At 46.0% G+C, this 19,547-nt stretch overlaps 1 protein-coding gene across 1 annotated transcript; it reads left to right on the top strand.

Moving 5' to 3' along the window:
* The first annotated feature begins 4,171 nt into the window (after positions 1–4,171).
* Positions 4,172–15,967, top strand: hic2 (hypermethylated in cancer 2). The gene is made up of 2 exons (XM_076033272.1): positions 4,172–4,495; positions 13,922–15,967. The coding sequence occupies exon 2, from the start codon at positions 14,022–14,024 to the stop codon at positions 15,837–15,839; it is 1,818 nt and encodes a 605-aa protein (XP_075889387.1). The 5' UTR covers positions 4,172–4,495; positions 13,922–14,021; the 3' UTR covers positions 15,840–15,967.
* The last annotated feature ends 3,580 nt before the right edge of the window (positions 15,968–19,547 follow it).

A 19,547-nucleotide genomic window follows, 5' to 3' on the forward strand; every position in this document is an offset into this window, starting at 1 on the left:
GATCGTCCTGTTCAGCGTCCTCTTAGCCGCATCCATCATTTTCCTCAACGTGTCCGTGTTGTGTTCCATTGTGATGAACAAGGCGCTTCGCAGTCAGAACCGCTTCATGTACATGCTGAGCACCTGCTGCAGTGACATCTGCACCGGCGTGTCCTACTATTACGTGGGCGTGCTGGATGCACGCGATGCTCCTGACTCCCCAACGAGAACTTTATTCATTGTTCCCACATTTCTTGGTTTGTCGTTCGTGGCCATCGTGGCAGCGCAGGCTGACAGGTACCATGCGGTGGTTTCACCTTTTAAATACTCGCAGCGGATGAACCGAAACAGGACACTCCTGGTCATCTTTGGCTACTGGATCTACGCCTTTTTCATTGTGGCTCTGAACAACATGCTGAAGGCCGGGATAGCCAGAAGGATCACCACCGTCAGTTCATTTATGGGCAGCATACTCATGTTTATTGTCATGATCGGCTTGAATATTAAACTGTTTATTATAGCCAAGTACCAGCTTGATAAGGAGCCTCCTTCCGAGGAGAGAGATGGCAAGCGCGCCTCCGTGCGTCTCATTTTAGTGGTGGCTGCGTCTTTTCTGGTGACGTGGCTCCCATTATACACTCACGTCACTATGTGTGATTTTCTTCAGTCAGACTGTCACAGCTTCAGGAACGAAGGCACCGACCCTGTTCGCATTTTGCCCAGAATAAACGCGACCCTGACGCCCATCCTGTACATCAGGGGCTGCGCAGCGATCAGAGCGACGCTGCTCGCAAAAGTATGGTGCTGCAAGTGCAGAAGGTGAGGGTGTGAGGTTGAGGACAATCAAGTTTTGGCCACATTCGGAGCTAAAACATCTTCTGTGGTGAAGAAATTTTGATTTCTTTCTTGTGGCTCAGACAAAACAAAAACATTATTTTGACTTTTTGTTATGTCTATTGTCATGACTGTCCTTTAATATCAATGCAATTTATTGTTATGAAGTGTATACTGTGAAGGGGAAATTTAAACTATGATTTGATAATGATTACAAATGCGGTTCATGCATTGCATACAGGTGCTGCTTATTGCTGCCATTTAGTGCTGTCTAATCTCTCTCATTTCTCTCTCTTTCTTCCTCATCAGTCTGCACACTGGACGGCTTAACCCAAACTCAAAAGGGACCGGGAAACCGAAACGCAGTGTCCAAGTTCGCAGGATTTCTACATGAACGCTGCATTGAAGTCATGCCAAAGTCACTTGAAATAATAAGAATGTGTGACGTGAGTGCCAAGCGGCTGTATTTGGTATGTGTACATGAAATCTGATTGTGCCAGGGTGATAAATGTTGTGTAAACGTCGTAATATACTGTGTATTTTTTTTTGTATAAAAATCGATGATGAAGCCAAGAAATATGAATAACTGAGACATAAATATAACACACATGAATGAAAGCACACAGCAGAAGCCAGAGGTACCTTTTCTATCTACGTCCATTCAGCTAATTTTCACCTCCACTTTCCGGATTTTTGCTGTTAAACAGTAAAAATTCATATAACAGTAGTCAATGTTTTTTGGGAAATATATATTGTCATGGAATCTTATTCCTACTAGGAAAAATAATTAGAATAACTTGTAAATATTGTTGAACTGGCAACTTGTCCAGGGTGTAACCTGCCTTTGCCCCATGAAAGCTGGGATAGGCTCCAGCAGATCCCCACGAACCTGAGTGCAGGAGTAAACGGGTATAGAAGATGGATCGATGAATGGATGTAAATATTCTTCATACAAACCAAAATTTTAATCTTTCTTTAACACATTTCTGAGCAACTACACTTCTAAAAGTCATTACAAACTGTGTCACGAACAAATGTATGCAACAAGTAGCAGAATGTAGTTCTGTATCCCCCAACAAACGTATATATATATATATGTATATATATATATATATATATATATATATATATATATATATATATATATATATATATATATATATATATATGTATATATATATACATATATATATATATGTATATATATTTTTATCTTCATTGAATATTATTTCTGTCTGAAAAAGCACAAATAAAATGTCAGTCGGTGTCAAGAGTGACAATGTTTAAAAGATCCATCTAAGTTGAGTTGTTTTGTAATGTAGATGTACGAAGCACGTAAGACTGACAGGAAAAGTTAGACAAAACATATCTTGTCAGTGGTTGACAGTTTATCCTCAGGTGTCATATTTGTTAGAGAACAGTGGAATTAGAAGTTAACCATAACATTATAGAATTATTGCTTATGGCTGACGTGAGTGCAACAGTTTATCATGCAAGGTGATTTACAGTAATAATCATTCTACTATACTTAAAAAAGAAATGCCATGAAACAGAGATCAGCTCAATTTAAACTGCAAACTGCAGGCAACACCGTCACTGAACCTGCTAACTCCATTTGTCTCTCACACTGTTGTCCCTTTGGCTATAATGCATGTGACAAAGTTGAATCCATAGGCACTTTTAATCTACTGTACATGACAGTACAAGCACAACTATGCGCTGCGCTGCATGCATCATCTGTACTAATATCCAGCCTCACTACAGTTTGGAAGTTAAGTGAAGAAAAGTACTACATTTAACTCCATTTATAATATTTTAAACATGAAATAGATAGCCAACATTTCTGGTCTCATGGAATCGGACAGCGATAGTAAAAACCTTTCGTTTCCTGATTTTTGCAGGGGGGGCACAGCCAACAATGCAGAAACACTTGAAATGGCAAACCACTTTGATAATGTAACTCCGTGGCGAGCCTGCCGGGATTGGGTGCAGTTTTCTCGGACAACACAGAGAGGCAGAAGAGCACTTTGGCAAAGCACCACTCTTTCGGCAGTCATGCAGCGTTGACCACCATGGCCAGCAAGCAGCACGCGACACTAAAGTCACTCAACGTCGTGCTGAGTTTGCACTTCCGATGCAGTTTGAAAGTAACAAACAAGGATTTCAATCCCCAACTTCAGTTTCAACTTAATCTTAGGTGGTTGTCAAAGATACGAACAGCAGCCAATGCAGGTGGGACCCCGTTTTGGAAGTGGAGGAGGCGGTACAGGAGGAGGAGTCAGGTGATCGCCGTACTTCCGGTGGCCAATTTACAAAACCAAAACATTTTATTTTAATATTACATCTCAAAAATCTGTCTCCTATGTGTTAATTTTTCACTTTTAGTCAAACACTGATGATTCATTGAGCGGTCATTGCTGTCAGTGCAACCAATTAATCAATTTCTAGAATCGAATATTCTATTATTTTGCATTGTAGGCCTATTTTACGTTCTAACGCAATTTCATTAAACGCTTTACATTGCATTTTGAACGTTAAAAATCAACCTATCAGAATTATCGAGTTTACAAAGGACCACTCGAGGGGGCTACACTGTAAAAAGTACATCTACAATGGTGCAAGCAGCATTTCTAATTTAACTTTGCCTCACATGTTCATTTAAAGGCCCTATCAGGGTGTTTTAGAGGCACCAAATGCTAAAACAAACAAACAAACAAACCACTGTTACACAACAACAGTGTTATTGTTCATGTGCATCTTAGCTATTTTTTTGGTGTCCTGCCTCATTTCACGTCTTTCTCATACCAGCTGTCATGGCAGCGTAAGAATCCATATACTGGGCAACTAACGCTACTGTACTGTAAATAAATGGTGGCATAGTATGGCCGTCGCCTTTCCAAGTAGAGCCACTCACTACAGAAACACAATTGTTTACATTGGCCAACGAGAGCAGATATTATTATTTATCCAACTAAAGCGACGCGTGTGTATTGTCTTTCGATTCAATTCCATGCCAGTACAATTGTTTTGGGATGTGACACAGTGGGCTCCTCATTTCTTTTGATTTCCTACCCTTGAAGCTTGATCTTTATTTCTAGACTGAGGGAGTCATCCCAAAGGGATCAATAAAGTCTCTATCTATCTATCTATGGTAAAACTGGATTTTTGGATTCGCCCAAACAACATTATTATTATTATTATTATTATTATTATTATTATTATTATTATTATTATTATCATGAGCAACCGCGCTTCGACGTTAAACGTCAGCTGCAGTAATTTCTTGCAGTGTAGACCTGCATGGACAGCAGCACAGGACAGTGAGCCGCTGCTGCTGCTGCTGTGAGCAGGAGGCCTTAAACGCGCAGTGTGAACGAGGCATGTCCCTGCCTCCGTCCGTCTGCCTGCCTGCCTCCCCTCTCCTTTTCTCTCTCCTCGTCTCTCTCTCTCTCTCTCTCTCTCTGCCATCTTGCAGGTAAAGTTGCCAGGGGCTGAGAAAGTGGCCAAACCCTCCCACAGTGGGATGTTTTCTGCGCAGCGCTGTGGGCTGCTTTCTATTCAAATGTGGGTCAGGGGTGAGGAAGCCTAACGTCATAAGCTTGCAACATGGCGTCCCGAAGGCTGTGAGATGAGCAGGAGGATGGTAAAGAACGCCTGAGAACGAGCCTACCCATGTATTGAGGTAATTCCGCCAAACTATTTCCTTCTTTCCCGTCAATTGTGAGCGCGTACGCGGCTCGATTCGGCTTTGTTTCGGGTTGCTTTTGCTCTCCGCCGCCGCCGCCGCCGCTGCTGCTGCGGGGCTCGCAGGGGTTTTCGGCACCACCAGCACTACTACGGTGCTGATACTGGTGGTGTGTGTGTGTATGAGAGTGTGTTTTTCCTCGGCGTGCCAACAAAAAAAGGGGGCTTCGTCGGTGCCTGTCGTGGCTCTAGCAGACAGCCTGGCCAACTGGGAGATCTCCATTTCCAGTGTGCTCGAGTGCGGCTCGCGGTCGTTCCCACGCGAGGTTGTTTGAAAAATGTTGTGCGTTCGTTCGTTCGTTCGCTCGTTCGTTCATTTTTTTTTTTTTTTTTTTGCCTTGCGAGCGATGCCCCTTCGGTGTGTATGTGTGTGATAACAAGCAGGCTGGCAAAGCCAATAAGGCAACGACACACAAGGGGTCCACAAGCACAAACGGCTCGGATGCGCTGCAGCTCGAAAAGCAATCAGAACGTGCTGCGTCTGTTTTTTTTTTTTCTTCACCCCTCTCGCGAAACAACCCCGCGTGCTTACTTATCAATTCATTAATTGAAGGGCGGATTCATTTGACGTAATTACGTATCTGCGACATGGTTACCTTGCCAGTACCAACTTGTGTTGGGTTTGGTACCCTGGGTGCGTTTGGTTTATTCATTCGTTAATCACAACACGGCCTCTTTTTTTGTTTGTTTCATATATATATATATATATATATATATATTTTTAAATCCAAAAATAAATTGCTCTCCACGTATCAGTGTTATGAGCTGCATTGTTTCGGATGCAGCTCTGAGCCACATTGACCAGAGGAAAACGTTTCTGAACGGCTGAACCGGCTTGAAGCAGAACCGAGTATCCACATTCCGGATGTCTTGTAGTTTCGGTGTTTTGAAGCAGGGCATCTCTCCCCCCCCCCCGAGTCTCTGCCTCCTGTAGGTGGGCTATGTTTTGCCATACATCGACTATCTTTGTGATCGCCTAACAGTGTGTGTGTGTGTGTGTGTGTGTGTGTGTGTGGGTGGGTGGGTGGGTGTAGCGTTACACGGTGACCCAGACCCGAAGTGCCGTGCTGGGGTGTTGTTGTTGTTGTTTTTTCTGCAGGGACACTGTCACGTAAAAATTGAGTGTCTCCGGTGTGCATTTCAATTCGGAACCCAAACGTTTGGTTGCGTTAAAACTCTGCGTCCCAGGCCCAACTGCGAATTGTCATTACCCCCGGAACGGTGTGCGTTCTCTCAGGTGTGGAGGCAGCTTGGCTCCTCAGGTAATTAGTGTCGCTGGAATAGCGAGGGCCGCGGAGACGAAAGGAGACACAGGAATGTCAGTAATGTGCCACTTTCCCAGTCGCTGTTTTTCTGTGATTAGTTTCTATCATCAGTTTATGTTAAAAAGAGGTTAACTAGATTTGTTTTGAAACGGCACGCAATGAAAGCACGTACATTTTAGACCCCCACCCCGCCCCCTGTTCCCCCCCGCCCCCCCAATGTTGTACATCACTGTGTATGTAAAACTGTGCTTTAATATAGTGTGATTAATAACAGGAATTGTGTGTCAGTGACGGTGTTTTGATGTTGTCGTAGCACACGTCAGTGGCGTTCGCTCTCCAAGCCTTCATCCAATTTTACAACATTTATGTCATCTGTGTAAAAATGATTTTACTGAAGAAACCTAAGAGTATAAACCATCCATGGAGTTGCCATTTTAAGAAAAATAATAACAATACTGAGACACTTTGCAACAGTTTGGTCACACCCTCTTGTCCTTCTCAGCCCTCTGGGTGTCTGGACTCTATATGTAGATGAAAGAACTCCTGTATATTTTCCCTGCATTTACCCAACTGGTTGCAGTCACTCAGTCTGCAGGCCCAAAGTGTGAAAATGATCAAAGTCTAGCATGATAACCACACAGTAGGACTTTTGATGATCACTGCATTCTGAATTATGTTCTACATTCTAAACATAATCTCCTTTAAAAAAAATTGTAAAGATGAAGAATGTTGTGGCTGCGCTGCCAATGAATGCGCTTTACAATCTCCTTCCGCGACATCTACGAGCTTTGCAGTCTGAAATCACCATCAACGATCAGGAAATACTTGTTTACTGGAGCCCTTTTTTTAAAATTATAATTTTCCTTCTAGAATGATGATTAAAGTCGTTATGGAAGATTTAAAACAAGGCTTTACCCTGGTCAGAATACACTGGCCAAAAATCTATATAAACAAATAAATGAATAATACCCATTAGACTTGTTTTGTTTTTTGATAGTCGAGCTATCTCTGCTGTCAAGTGTAACTCATGCGGCGACTGGTTTCATAGTCGGTGAAGAACAAGTTAATTGTGAGTCTTCAGACAAACATGTCAAGCAAGCAGATGAGTGTGACTGCTTTCATTGATCACGATAAACTACAAAGTGGACCTGGAGGGTAACTCGAGACCCGTGCGCACGCCTCATGATCCTCATGATCGGCCAGTTGGTCTTGCCTCAGCCTACTTGTGCCTTCCCCTCCTCAGCATAAACACACGCACTGTATCCTGTGTACATTGTGATAGCAGCTTATACATGGGTGTGTGTGGGCAGCACAATGCAGTAAGGCTACTTAGGCCTATATGTTCTGCTGACATGTGAGACAAGGACTTATGGATGGTGCTAGGCCGTGGGATCTATATGGATCCAGCTATTCTGTCTGGCCTGTTTTTTGGCTCAGTTTGGTTAGTTAAGTGGCCGCAGCACCTCGGGGCAGGCTTGTTGTTCTCTACAAAGAAGAAGAAACGGTCTGTGGAATGCTGTGCTGATAGCCAGAAGGTTATGTAGTGTTTAAAGGCTGAAGGAGGCGGAGGAGGAGGTGGTAGAGGGTGGGGTCTCTGTAAAACATTGGACCGTATGAAGGATCTTTCCTTACCCAACGTGCCCTCTTGTCCTCAGCCTCAGCGTTAGGCTCCAGGTCATGTGGATCTGCTGCTCAGATGTTTGGTAGAGCTGCGGGGGGGCGGGGGGGGGGGGGGGTTATCTTGTCAACTAAGTTCACTCTCTTAAGACAAAGGTCTCTATTTTGCTAATCTTACAAGATGCAGTCTTGTTGGTGAGCTGGCTGATTGCTTCACCCCTGGCATGGGTGAGCGGCCAGATTTAGGGCGTTTTTAATATCTAACTGCTAACACTGAAAGTCTAATTTGAGCCGTTATCTAATTTCTCCAGGGACCAATTTGAAAGACCAAGAAAAAGGCAACACAGCGAAGACGGGTGGGAGTACAGATGCTGAAGGATCGTAGATCTAATTCTGTGCCAGCCAAGAGGGTTTTGACAATTGCCATTCATTACTATGGACTTGTTTTAGTGCCTAAAACCATTACAGCCCACAGATTCCAACACAAATAGACTTTTATCATCAAATCTTCATTTTGTGCAGCAGTTCACTTCTCAGTTCCTCCTGTGATTTATACCTTTACATTTCAGTTTCTTCGTTCAATGATTGTTACTTTTAACCTTTAACAGTTAAAATACAAAATGACATTAATTCAATGAAGCACCTGAAAGGTTGATTTGTTTTCACTTGCCTTTTTCTGTAAATGTTTCAGTAGTCAGTAAAGTTGTTAAGAGAGTAAACAAATAAATTGATAAAACTAAAATATAGCATAATGCATTTCACATTGAATTGGATGCATTTTTTTTCTGAATTCTCCCACTGACTTTAAAAAGCAGAAGTTAAATGATGGTGATTTGAACATGCTTGGGAAAGTAGTGTGTTCTTCCCCATTATGTTGTTTTATTATATTCTCCTACTGGATCATCTTAATGATTCATCACGTATTATCAGTTTAGATCTTATTAAAAATAGGTTTGGATTCTATGACGTCATTAAAAAAATGAAAAGGTAATTCTCGTGGTGAGATAAGTAATAATAAAGGTCTTGTTTACCAGGTGATTTTGTGCACATATTGGGGGATTTGTCTGCTTGTGAGAGAGAGAGCTGTGCCTTTTTTTTATTCCGAGCTGCACAGCACTGGCACATCTGGGGTATGTAGTGACCATTGGCCCCCCTCTTGTGATGAAATGGACGCAGCTCTTTCATTCCACTGCACCCTTGGCAGGACTTGTTTGTCTGCAACAAGGCTGAGCCGCCTGACAGTAAATGAGACATAATTGGAAGGTTCTACCCCGACCTGAGTAGGGACACTGATTCTTGTATTTTTCCATCTCACCGGTGCAACTGAAGGGTCAGACACCAGTTCTGTAGCATTAAGGAGTAAAAAAATGAAATAAAAATCTGTGTCGATAACTTAAACTAGTCTTTGTATTGCCCAAATTTCTCTCTGCTTTTGTGCCATGAGGCGTCTCCCCTGCAGCTTTTCTGAAAAGATTGCAACCAAGAAGGTTTCGCAACCCAGAACTCCACTGGATTCTTTGCAGCAGATGCTGTGAATCAAAGCCATTCAACTGTTTGTCACAGAGATACAGTTTCTGGCAGCCTTTCTTTTCAAGAATCGCCTTTTCATCTCGTGCTTTTAGTAACTACGACAACCTATTATATGTTGTGCCAGTCGTGGCTTCACAACTCGTGGCTGATGCGTCATTCGATGCTTTTCAAAACATTCACACAAAATTCTTCACAGTGCAATCGAAAGAAAGAAAGAAATCCTGCTTCAGATAAAGATATTAAAGAATTGAATCTGTTTCACACATCCATCAAGTTCAGCATTGAACAGTTTTCAGTTCAGTTTATGAAATGAAAGAATCATTTCCGTCATTCAAAAAACTCCCATTTATCTGCATGTTTGATGGAAATCAAGTGTACAATAATCACACTGATTAATATTAAAATCAGTGGCTTGCTTACAGAAGTACATAATCGTGGGAGACGACTCTGATTGAACTGCAGCGCATACATACACGTTCTCTAATGTCCAACATTTGTGCCAGTAAAGCTTTTTTTTTTTTTCCACTAGTGCATTTTAACACAAACCCCACGCGTCTAAAATATTACCGCACATTCATGAAGTTGCATTTTCCATTTTCCATATCAAGGCATTTCAGGTCGTCGATGACGGCAGCAGCAGCAGCAGTTGCTGTCGATCTCTTCACTGTATCGCGCACTATCCTGTCACTAGACGTGAAAACCCTGGATGAGTGCAGTGCCCACAGCTCCTCCGCAGACGGGCCTTACCCACGGAGCAGCGTGAAGCGGCCATGTTGGAGGTGGTTGCTTGGTGCATTTCAAACTGGCTTTGTACCATCCCCCCTCCCTGTAACCCCTCCCCCAGCTCCCCCCTGCCCACCGGCGTACTCTCTGGCTGTGTGTACTTAAGTGTGTGCTATGTGCCTGCGTTTAAGTGCACTGTCTCCATAAGTACATTCTCACAGCGAGGCCTTTTTTTTTTTTTTTTTTTGCTCATGTAATGTGATTGGCTGCCTTTCTCTTGTCTTTTTCACAGTCGCTACTGTGACCCTGAGCCCGTCGTGGCCCGGCACAGTCGGGACCTCTTTGACTTTTGTAGCGTCTAAATCGGCCCTGCGCCCGATAAAACCCACGGCGATATGCCATGGTTGAATATTTTATTTAGAAATGAAAAAATAAAAAATCTTGCGCCGCCTTGTTTTTCAGTGGGCTGTTTGGCTGATGACCTTTAACAGTGGTAGGGTGTGTTTTGTTATTGCGCCACAGGACTTTGCCTCACCTCTTGCCCTCTCCCCTGCCTCTCCACCGCTGTTCTGGAGATTAGTGCCACAGCCCGCTGCTCTCTGTCACCTCTTTGCTGCGGGAACGCTGGCTCCAAACAGGTTTACTCAATCACTGTTTAATCCATTAAAAAAAAAAAAAAAAAAAAAAACTCCTTGGGAAAAGGTATGCATGACCAGAAAAGAGGTCCAGGGAGCCAGCGCCCTACTAATCCAGATCTCAGGTGTGGCCGTCTTAATGTAAAGCAGGCTGCTGTTCACTCACTGCAGGGGCCGCTGATACGCATTTGTTTTCAACACCACCCCAAAGCATTGTCTCGCTCCTGTCTGTAATGTTCGTTTAAAGACCTCCCCCTCCACCACCACCACCGTCGCCGCACCGCGTGCCGTGCCCAACCTCTTGTCAGACGTTTGAAAGCCACTGAGACCCGTGTTTGTGTTTTTTCCCACAATAATTAGGCTGGTTCCTCTATCAACAAGCCACAGACGTGTTTTTTTCTTTCTTGTGGTTAACAGAAATGGTTAACACGGCTAACGGTGTCCGCTGACCCCTTGCCTCTGCTCAACTACCAACCTCCACCCTGGTCTGCCCTCCGGCACCAAGGCCGCTTGGTTGCGTTGACGCCATATTTGGTCAGAGCCAGTGCTGTTTCTCACGGCCTTCCCCAACACGCTATCTCGCCATCTCGCAAACCTTCCACGTCAGCCTCCACAGAGGGCCCGAAAGCAACGGGTTTTCCGACCCCCGGCACGAAACGCGGCCCGCGCCCGACACGTAACACTATCCCAATGACCTAGTCGATCTCGCAAAAGCTGGAAACTTCATTCCAGTTGGCTCGTCTTTCTAATTGTCCGCCCGTTCTGGGGCTTTCGCACCACCTCGGTGCAGACGACCGACCTTTTGGCACGGTCCAGAACGTGAGCGTTGCGATGATGTCATGACGGTTCCAGACCCTTTTTTTTTTTCTCTCTCTTCCTCCTCCCCTGTGGTATTAAGCGTGCTTTCCTGGGTAGAACCATTGGAAGGGGAGCTGGGCCTACACGTGTCCCACCCTGGCTGCATATAGATCAGCCGTAATCCATTAGCAGCTCCCTGGAATCCAGCCGGCACAGCGCAGCACTGGAGGGGCCAGGGGGAGAGGTTAGTGGGTGATGGGGGAGGAGAGAGAGAGGGGGAGAGAGAGAGAGAGAGAGAGAGAGAGAGAGAGAGAGAGAGAGAGAGAGAGAGAGAGAGAGAGAGGTGGGGTGGGGTGGGGGGAATGAGGGATGAGAAGAGTAGGGGGTAGGGGAGGGCTCGCTCTCTCTCTCTCTCTCTCTCTCTCTCTCTCTCTCTCTCTTTTTTTCCTTCAGAGCAGAGCAGGCTTCTCCACTCAGAGCCCAGCCCCCTTTTTATGTCGGTCTGCTGGAAAAGCCTCTTGAATCCCCCCATAAAGCCTGCAGAGGTGTGCGTGTGTGTGCGTGCGTGTGTGTGTGTTAAGAGGCAGACTTGACTGATATATGGCTTCCTGGCTGGCATCGTAGCCGAGGCCATTCTTCCTCCAGCCACCCTCGTCCTGTCCGCGGGCCCTGAGTGCCGGTGGTACGAACCACAATTAACTGGTCTCGGATATGCATTCCGGAATATGTGGTTATAATTCACACCTGGGGACGCCACCGAAAACCATTTTCTGCGACTGCGGTGTGCCCAGCGAGACCGGTGGAGGTGGGGAACTGGAGATAAAGGAGGGGGATGGAAGGCAGTGTTGGAGCAGAGCAGAGCAGAGCAGAGGAGGCGAGCCTGGAGCTGGACCAGCGAGTAATGATCACTCCAGCTGATTTTGATACACCACGACCACGTGTCTTAACCCAACACATCTCTCCTATTTTTTGCTCTTTAGCTATTTTTTTCTCCTCTTTTCCCGTTCTTTTTCTCTTCTTTTTTCATCTGCAGCTGTGGGTCGTCTCCACCGTCCACACCTACCAATTACCTTCATGTGTTGTCACCTTCATTGGTGGTTGTCAGGGCCTTTTATTTTATGTTTGTTTTTTTTTCTTCCCCCCTCCCGTCAGTGTCTATTTGGTGACTCTGCCTCTGGCACTCAGTGGTTGTTGTCGGAGCCACTCCCCTTTTCCTGGTACTTATTCTGAAACACGGTTGTAGCTAAATCTCCTTGGTTGGCACTTAGTTGAAATGGCACATTTCCGCATGTATTTATGGCCCGAATCAAGCATTACTATATAATCTCCTATAATGCGGTATACCATGCTCTCATCGGGGGCATTAAAGATTCATGTTCGTTCTCCCGGCTTGCCTTTGGCTTTAAAACGCGCTCGACGTCGGCCTTTGGCGCTGCCGGTCTGCTCAAACTTCAACCGTGCTGCCGTCACCGTCGCTCCTAATTTTCATCTGTCCCAGTTCCATAAATACGGGCCTGTCGAGAGAATCAGGTGTTGCTGTCTTCGTATCTGGGCCACACCCACCCCACCCCACCCCCTCTCCTTCCTTCTGTACTGGCTGCTGTGTAGTTTTACCTGCTCAGGTGTCACCTAATCCCTTCCCCTGGCCCTGCTGTGCCATCAACCCCCACCCCCAGACAATAGGGCAGAGCTGACATTACCATGACCTAATGGAGACGAGAATGAGCCGGGTTTCCAAAGAGGGCACCCCATCGAAACTGGAGTTACTAAACAGAGACGGGGAGGAAGAGCGAAGGGCGGGCAACTCTTCTTTTTTTTTGAATAAAAGCTGTTACTCTAGCCTTCGGCCTCCTCCGCCCTTTGGCTTTTGTGCCACAAAAAAAGTGTTCAATCAGAACTTGATCTATGTTGGGTAGCAGTTGGTTTGAGAGGAAATGGAAAGATCAAAGCAAATTGTGATGGTGTGGCGTGGTGTGCTTTTTTGTCATTGTTTTTTTTTCTGTTTAAGTTAAAAGTCTCTGATGTGTGTACTTGTGTAGTTGTGGTTTCTAAAAAAAGTTTGGAAAAAATGGTTGATGTGCCAGTGAGGTGGCAAAATTGCACGTGTTCCCTACTTCTTTGTGTTGTAACTTACTATAAATTTGAAACTAAGGCCACCTTTAGACTTACTGGATCTGACATCTTGAAGTCTTAGAAAGACATTTATAGCACCTGGAATAGGGACTGCGGATTAAAAAGAAGACTTCTGGTTAACTCTGGTATAGTCACAGAAATGTTTAATTTAAATATTTATTTATTTAAACTCATTTATTAAATATTTTTTCAAAAAGACTGCTGTAGTATATATGCCAGTCAAGACCTCCAGTTTTATTTCTCTTCTTGTGGCCCTGATTCTCTTCCGTAGAAAACTGTCAGAACCACAAACACATCTTGTTAACCCACTATTGTTTTGTCGTCCCTCTGTTCTCGCAGCGTCGTGTGACTGTAAATGTAATGTGCAGACGCATGTTGTCAGGTTCTCCACTCTGTCGGTTTGCTCAGCCGGTTTGGCTGGCACCTTTATCTGAAGGTTTCGCTCTGAAACCCGCTCTCAAGCGTTTCATTACCCTGTGACCATACTGAATTAAGTAAAAAAAAAAAAAAAAAAAATTTGCATTGTGCAAACGAAATACCTAATGGGCTGCGTGCGCCCCAAGACTGATTTTTTTTTTTTTTTTTTTCCAGAGACTGAATCCCAGAATTTACATATTTCATCTCATGATTCTTTCCCCTCCCCCTTTGCTTCCTTTCTTTCAGATCCAGGCGGTGTTCGTGTCGGAAGAGAGAGAGAGCGCAAGCGAGAGAAAGAGAGAGAGAGAGAGAGGGAGCGAGAGAGAAGGTACCAAGGAAGGTGGAAATGGAACTGCCAAATCATGCCAAACAACTGCTGCTGCAACTCAACCAGCAGAGAGCCAAGGGCTTCCTGTGTGACGTCATCATCGTGGTGGAGAACGCTCTCTTCCGTGCGCACAAGAACATCCTGGCGGCGAGCAGCATCTACTTCAAATCTCTGGTCCTCCACGACAACCTCATTAACCTCGACACGGAGATGGTCAACCCCTCCGTCTTCAGACAAGTCCTGGACTTCATCTACACCGGCAAGCTGCTGTCCTCGTCGGACCAGAGCAGCGAGCAGAATTTCAGTGCCCTCTTAACCGCAGCCAGCTACCTCCAGCTCCACGACCTCGCTGCTCTCTGCAGGAAAAAGCTCAAGCGCGGCGGCGGGAAACCCCAGCCGGGCAAACCCTCCACTCCAGGCCCCATCAGTCGCTTACGCCTCGCCAACCAGCGCCTTTCCTCTTCCACCCCCTCCGGGCCTAAAAACCACTACCCGCCGACCCCGTCGGACGCCGACCAGTCGCAGCCGGACGACGGCCTCCGGGACAAGCTCTCGGACGACGAGATGTACGTGGGCAGCTCTGCAAGGAACGGCAGCGCGGGGAACGGCGGCGGCGGCGGCAGCAACGGCAACCTCAGCAGCGGCGGCAGCGCCGGGGAACCGGACCTCGGCCTGGACCTGTCCAAAAAGAGCCCGCCTTCAGCCGGCACGGCCACCGACGCCCTCAGCCCGCACAGCAACTCCCAGGAGTCCCCCCAATCTGCCTCAGTATCCACGACCAACAGTGCCTCGCTGGACGACTCCTCCACCACCCTGCCCGGCTTAGACAACTGCGGCTCGGAGAGCGCCGAGCTGGGCTCCTCCGCCAAGCCGCCGGAGGAGGCCCACAACCCGGCCGACGGGCCCCCGCCCCAGAAGAAGTCCCGGCAGGGCGCCCGCAAGAGCGAGTGGCCCAAGAAGGAGCTGTCGGGGCTGAAGTGCGACGATCACGAGCGACCCCTCGTCAACGGGGTGATCGTGGTCCCCAAAGACGGCCGCTCCTCCTCTTCCTCTTCCGCCGTCGGGGTGACGGGCGGCGGCTGCAAGGCGGACGAGGAAGACGGCGGCGAGAACGGCCAGGAGCACAGCGACGAGAGCGGGCAGAGCGACGGAGACAGCGGCGGTGGCGGAGGAGGAGGAGGAGGAGGAGGAGGAGGAGGAGGAAGAGGAGGCGGAGAGAGAGGACACGGCGCCAACTACGTGTACCGCCAGGAGGGCTTCGAGCCGGCGTTCGGCGACAACCTCTACGTGTGCATCCCCTGCGGCAAGGGCTTCCCCAGCTCGGAGCAGCTCAACGCGCACGTGGAGACGCACACCGAGGACGAGCTGTACATCAAGGAGGAGGGCGGCGCCTTCGTCAAGGAGGAGGACGAGGAGGAGGTGGCGGCGGCGGCGGCCGAGGCCGAGGACCTCTCGGCCTCCATGGGCCCGTCTGGGCCCTTCGCCGCCGAGTCGCGGCCCTTCAAGTGCTCGGTGTGCAGCAAGAGCTACAAGGACCCGGCCACGCTGCGGCAGCACGAGAAGAGCCACTGGCTGACCCGGCCCTTCCCCTGCAACATCTGCGGCAAGATGTTCACCCAGCGCGGGACCATGACGCGCCACATGCGCAGCCACCTCGGCCTCAAGCCCTTCGCGTGCGAGGAGTGCGGCATGCGCTTCACGCGGCAGTACCGCCTGACCGAGCACATGCGCGTCCACTCCGGGGAGAAGCCCTACGAGTGCCAGCTGTGCGGCGGCAAGTTCACCCAGCAACGCAACCTCATCAGCCACCTGAGAATGCACACGTCGCCCTCTTAGGAAAAGAAAGAATGAGGAAAACACACACACACACACACCACGCATCAAGCCAAAGAACTCTGGGAATACAAGAAAGAAAAAAAAAAAAAAAGTCTCCGCATTTTCAGTTTTTTTTTTCTCTCTCTCTCTCTCTCTCTCTCTGTCTCTCACTCTCTCTCTAGTCTCCATCTCGGCAGCAAGTTCGGGCAACATGTACACGTTCACACACAGGCGTCGCACAGTTCAACATGCTAATTCCAGACTTATGAAACCCCCCTTTTTCAAAGTGAATGATGTAGCTGAAAGCCACGGCGGGCTCTTGGTGTTTTGTTTTTTTTTTTTCTTGGAATCTTGTTGTTTGCGAGGATCGACTCGCCGTTTGTACGGTGCGACATCTGCTCACCTCTCAGGAGTTCCGGAGGGACAACGGCTCCTGTCTCTCTCCAAAGTCACAAAGCCATTGCGAAGTGGCACGGGCTTCTGGTTTGGGCTGCAAGTCTGTCAAATGTGAATGTGGGTACTGATGTAAAGTTAAAGCTCCTCAGCAGCTACCCCCCCTCGGGAGTCTTGGCCTCTTTCAACCTTTTCTATCGACCTTTTGAGCGTTGAATCTTTTGGTTGTCGTTTTCTTTTTTCCAAAATTGTTTCTCAAACTGAAAGTCACGACTCCCATTTGTACTACAACGCTATTTTAACCAAAATCCTGTGCAAACAATACTGGCAATAATAATTCAGCAGAAGATGATTTCTACCCTGACAGCTTTATATCCTTTATGTTGGTGACTGGGATGTCGTTTGTTGGAGGAGCAGTAACTGGGGTCATGCTTTATGTCAAAGTCCCAAAAAAAGATGATTTATGCTGGGATGACATTGGATCAAGTTTTACTTTTGGAGACAACAAATTCAGCTGCTCACGTCAATGTGGGGTGGATTTACATTGGGTTTTTTTTTTTTAAGGTGGTTTTGCTTGCTTGTGCTCCCAGGAGAGAATCCTGGCAGGCGAGAGAAACCCTTTCGAGGTACGTGTTTTACTTCAAGAACTTGTAATGCTTAAGTGAATGTTTTAAACTGGAAGTCTTGGGATTTTTCTTGTGGAGGGGAGGGGGTTTGGACCGGGGCTTGTAGTCTGATTGGGGTGGGTGGGTGAGAAAAGGTTGGTTTAGACTGAACATTACAGTTCAGTGGGGTACTTTTGATTTTTGTCTGTATAGCTTTCCTCCCCTCAAAAAAAAAAAAGAAGAGCCTATTTCTATAGGCTTGTGACCTTGCTACCTCTAATTACTCTTACAAACTCTATGTTGATTAGTTTAAAGGTTCTTATGTAATTAATTGTAAAAAGTGTGTAGATTATGGTAACTCTTCACCCGATGCTTTAACCTGCCCATCTCTCAACACAGGTTTTTAATGCTCAAAGATTTTTGCGCATTAATATTGTTTTCCTAGCGGTCGTTTTTACTCGTCACACATAGCTTTTCGGGTGCCCTGCTCAGTGTGGCCCCACTTCAAAGTGTACTGTAGCTTCCAGCCTGGAGCAAATAGTGGTTAGTTAGTCTAGGTGTATAGTGTTCCAAAGATCTTATGAATGTTGAGGAGAACAGAGCTAACTAACAAATATTGCTAGACAAGTTCATAACCAAAGTTTAAAAAAAGATGTACTTAAGATATATAGCATACTAAATTATTTCACTTTGAGTTTCTTTTTGCTGTATAAAACAAATTATTACTTATATTCTATGTCCAAAAGAAGTCCACTCTTGATGGAGTTTTGGCCAATGACTCTTGACACTGAGGAAGGTTCCTATGGTTCGCAAGTAAAGCTTGTGCTGATTGGTGGGCTGGTATAATGTGAGCTTTACCACTTAACGAACTGGTAAGTTTTGAAAAACATGTTCTCAAAACATGTTTGCTTGTATTCTCTCATTTGTTCTTACCCAGAGTCCTCTATCACTTTATATTTCCTGACCTTTTTTTTTTTTTTTTGAAAAAAAAAACAAAAACAAAACAGGACTTGATGACCTTGTATGTGTTCTGTTAAGACCAAAAAAGAAAAAAGAAAAAAATCTAGGAACTATAATCGGAATTTTAATGTGAAGTTCGAGTTGCTTGTTAGTTTCTTGTTTTTTGAGCCAGACTTGTGAAAACTTGTACAAAGAAGGGAGAGGCAGAGATGCGCTGGACAACTGCAGCGGCCCTTTCTGATGATCTTCAGAATCCATCACTGAACAATTTTTAAATTATTTCGTACCTCGGAAGTTTTCGCTCGTCGTAAGCAAATTGCGTGTCGGTAGCAGCAGCAGCAGCAGCAGCAGCAGCAGCTCTGTTGTCTGAAGATGGGAGCTGGAACCTGTCCAGTGTATCTCAACAGTGACACTGTGGCACGTAAACCCTTCACTACAAGTTTTTGGTATAGGCATTCCTCTATTGTGTTTAAATTGTCTTCTGTTTTTCATTCTATTCCTCCTTCGTCCTCATGTTATGGTCTGTGACACGTGTGTTGAAACAGGGATGCAGCTACAGTTACACAAAACATTACACCTGCCGTTTCAAGGTACCTGCGTCCTGGACTCCCAAGGTGTTACTTAGTTTCTGCTGGATGTTGGCGTCTTTGCTGTCAAAGCAGTTGCTGGGTTTTTTTGTTTTTTTTTCGGTTTTTCTTTTTTAGTGATTGCATGGTACGTCGATGAAATTTCTCACACTCCCGACCCCCTGAGAAAACCTCAAACACGTTCTCCATCGTGTGATCCATTTGTTGCTTGTGACCTCTTCCAGCCCGAGAGGGAGTCCACAATGCATTGCCTTCAAACGTTATTGTACTCGTCAGCACTTAACTGCAGTACAGCGTAATGTCTGTCACGCAAAAAGGTGTTTTTTGTACGACATCTCTAGCCATCTCTGCAAGAGAGTTTGCAGCGGCATTTGAATGCTTGTTTGACGTAACAAAGAGAGAAGAAAAAAAAAAGCGAAACCTACGAACTCCAAACTGTGACCATACTACTATTACTACTAGTACTACTACTACTACTATTCAAATACTTCAGGGATTGTTCTGCATCTGTGTATGCAGGCTCTCAGCTACATTTGTAAGACATGGTATTGTATCAATTTCTGTATTTTAATCATGGGAAAAGCAAATCACTAGTTTCATATTTAAGACAAATGGGGGGTACTTTTTTCAACTAACACAAAAAGCCTTGACAAAAGGCGAGGGCAGCTCGAAAAAACAAGTCTACATTTTAGTGAGTAACACAGTATGTTAAGAACTAGTTGCAAAGTTGTACAAAGAAATAATAAGAAAAGAAAAAGCTCATACCCAAAATCCACAAACTATTTTTTAAACCAAAGCACATTTGAATGATTATGGAACCATGTGTGGCTCTGAAAAAAAAAGAAAAAGAAAGAAACATATGTATTTATCTCATTGTTTACATGAACTTTTACAGTTTTACAGACCTCAGTCAAGGCTCGGCCAGTCAGAGAGGTGGCTTTGTGTATTTTTTCATTTTATTTTTTTATTTTATTTTGAAAGATGCTTGATCCACAGAGGTTGCTGCCAAATCACCGTGAATCGTCAAGACGTGGGCTGGGGAGGGGGGGGACGAATTCTACATATTCATTGGAGGGGTGGGGTGTATATGGTTTAGGGGCCCACCCCCTCTGCCAGCTGGCTTTGGAGTGACCCTGTGGCCCGGTCCCCCTGCCCTCTGGCCTGTCTTCAGATGGGACTGCGAC

Source organism: Nelusetta ayraudi, unplaced genomic scaffold (genome assembly GCF_046127955.1).
Source record: "Nelusetta ayraudi isolate G7.1 ecotype Tasmania unplaced genomic scaffold, CSIRO-AGI_Nayr_v1 ptg000041l, whole genome shotgun sequence".
NCBI classification, from domain to species: Eukaryota; Metazoa; Chordata; class Actinopteri; order Tetraodontiformes; family Monacanthidae; genus Nelusetta; species Nelusetta ayraudi.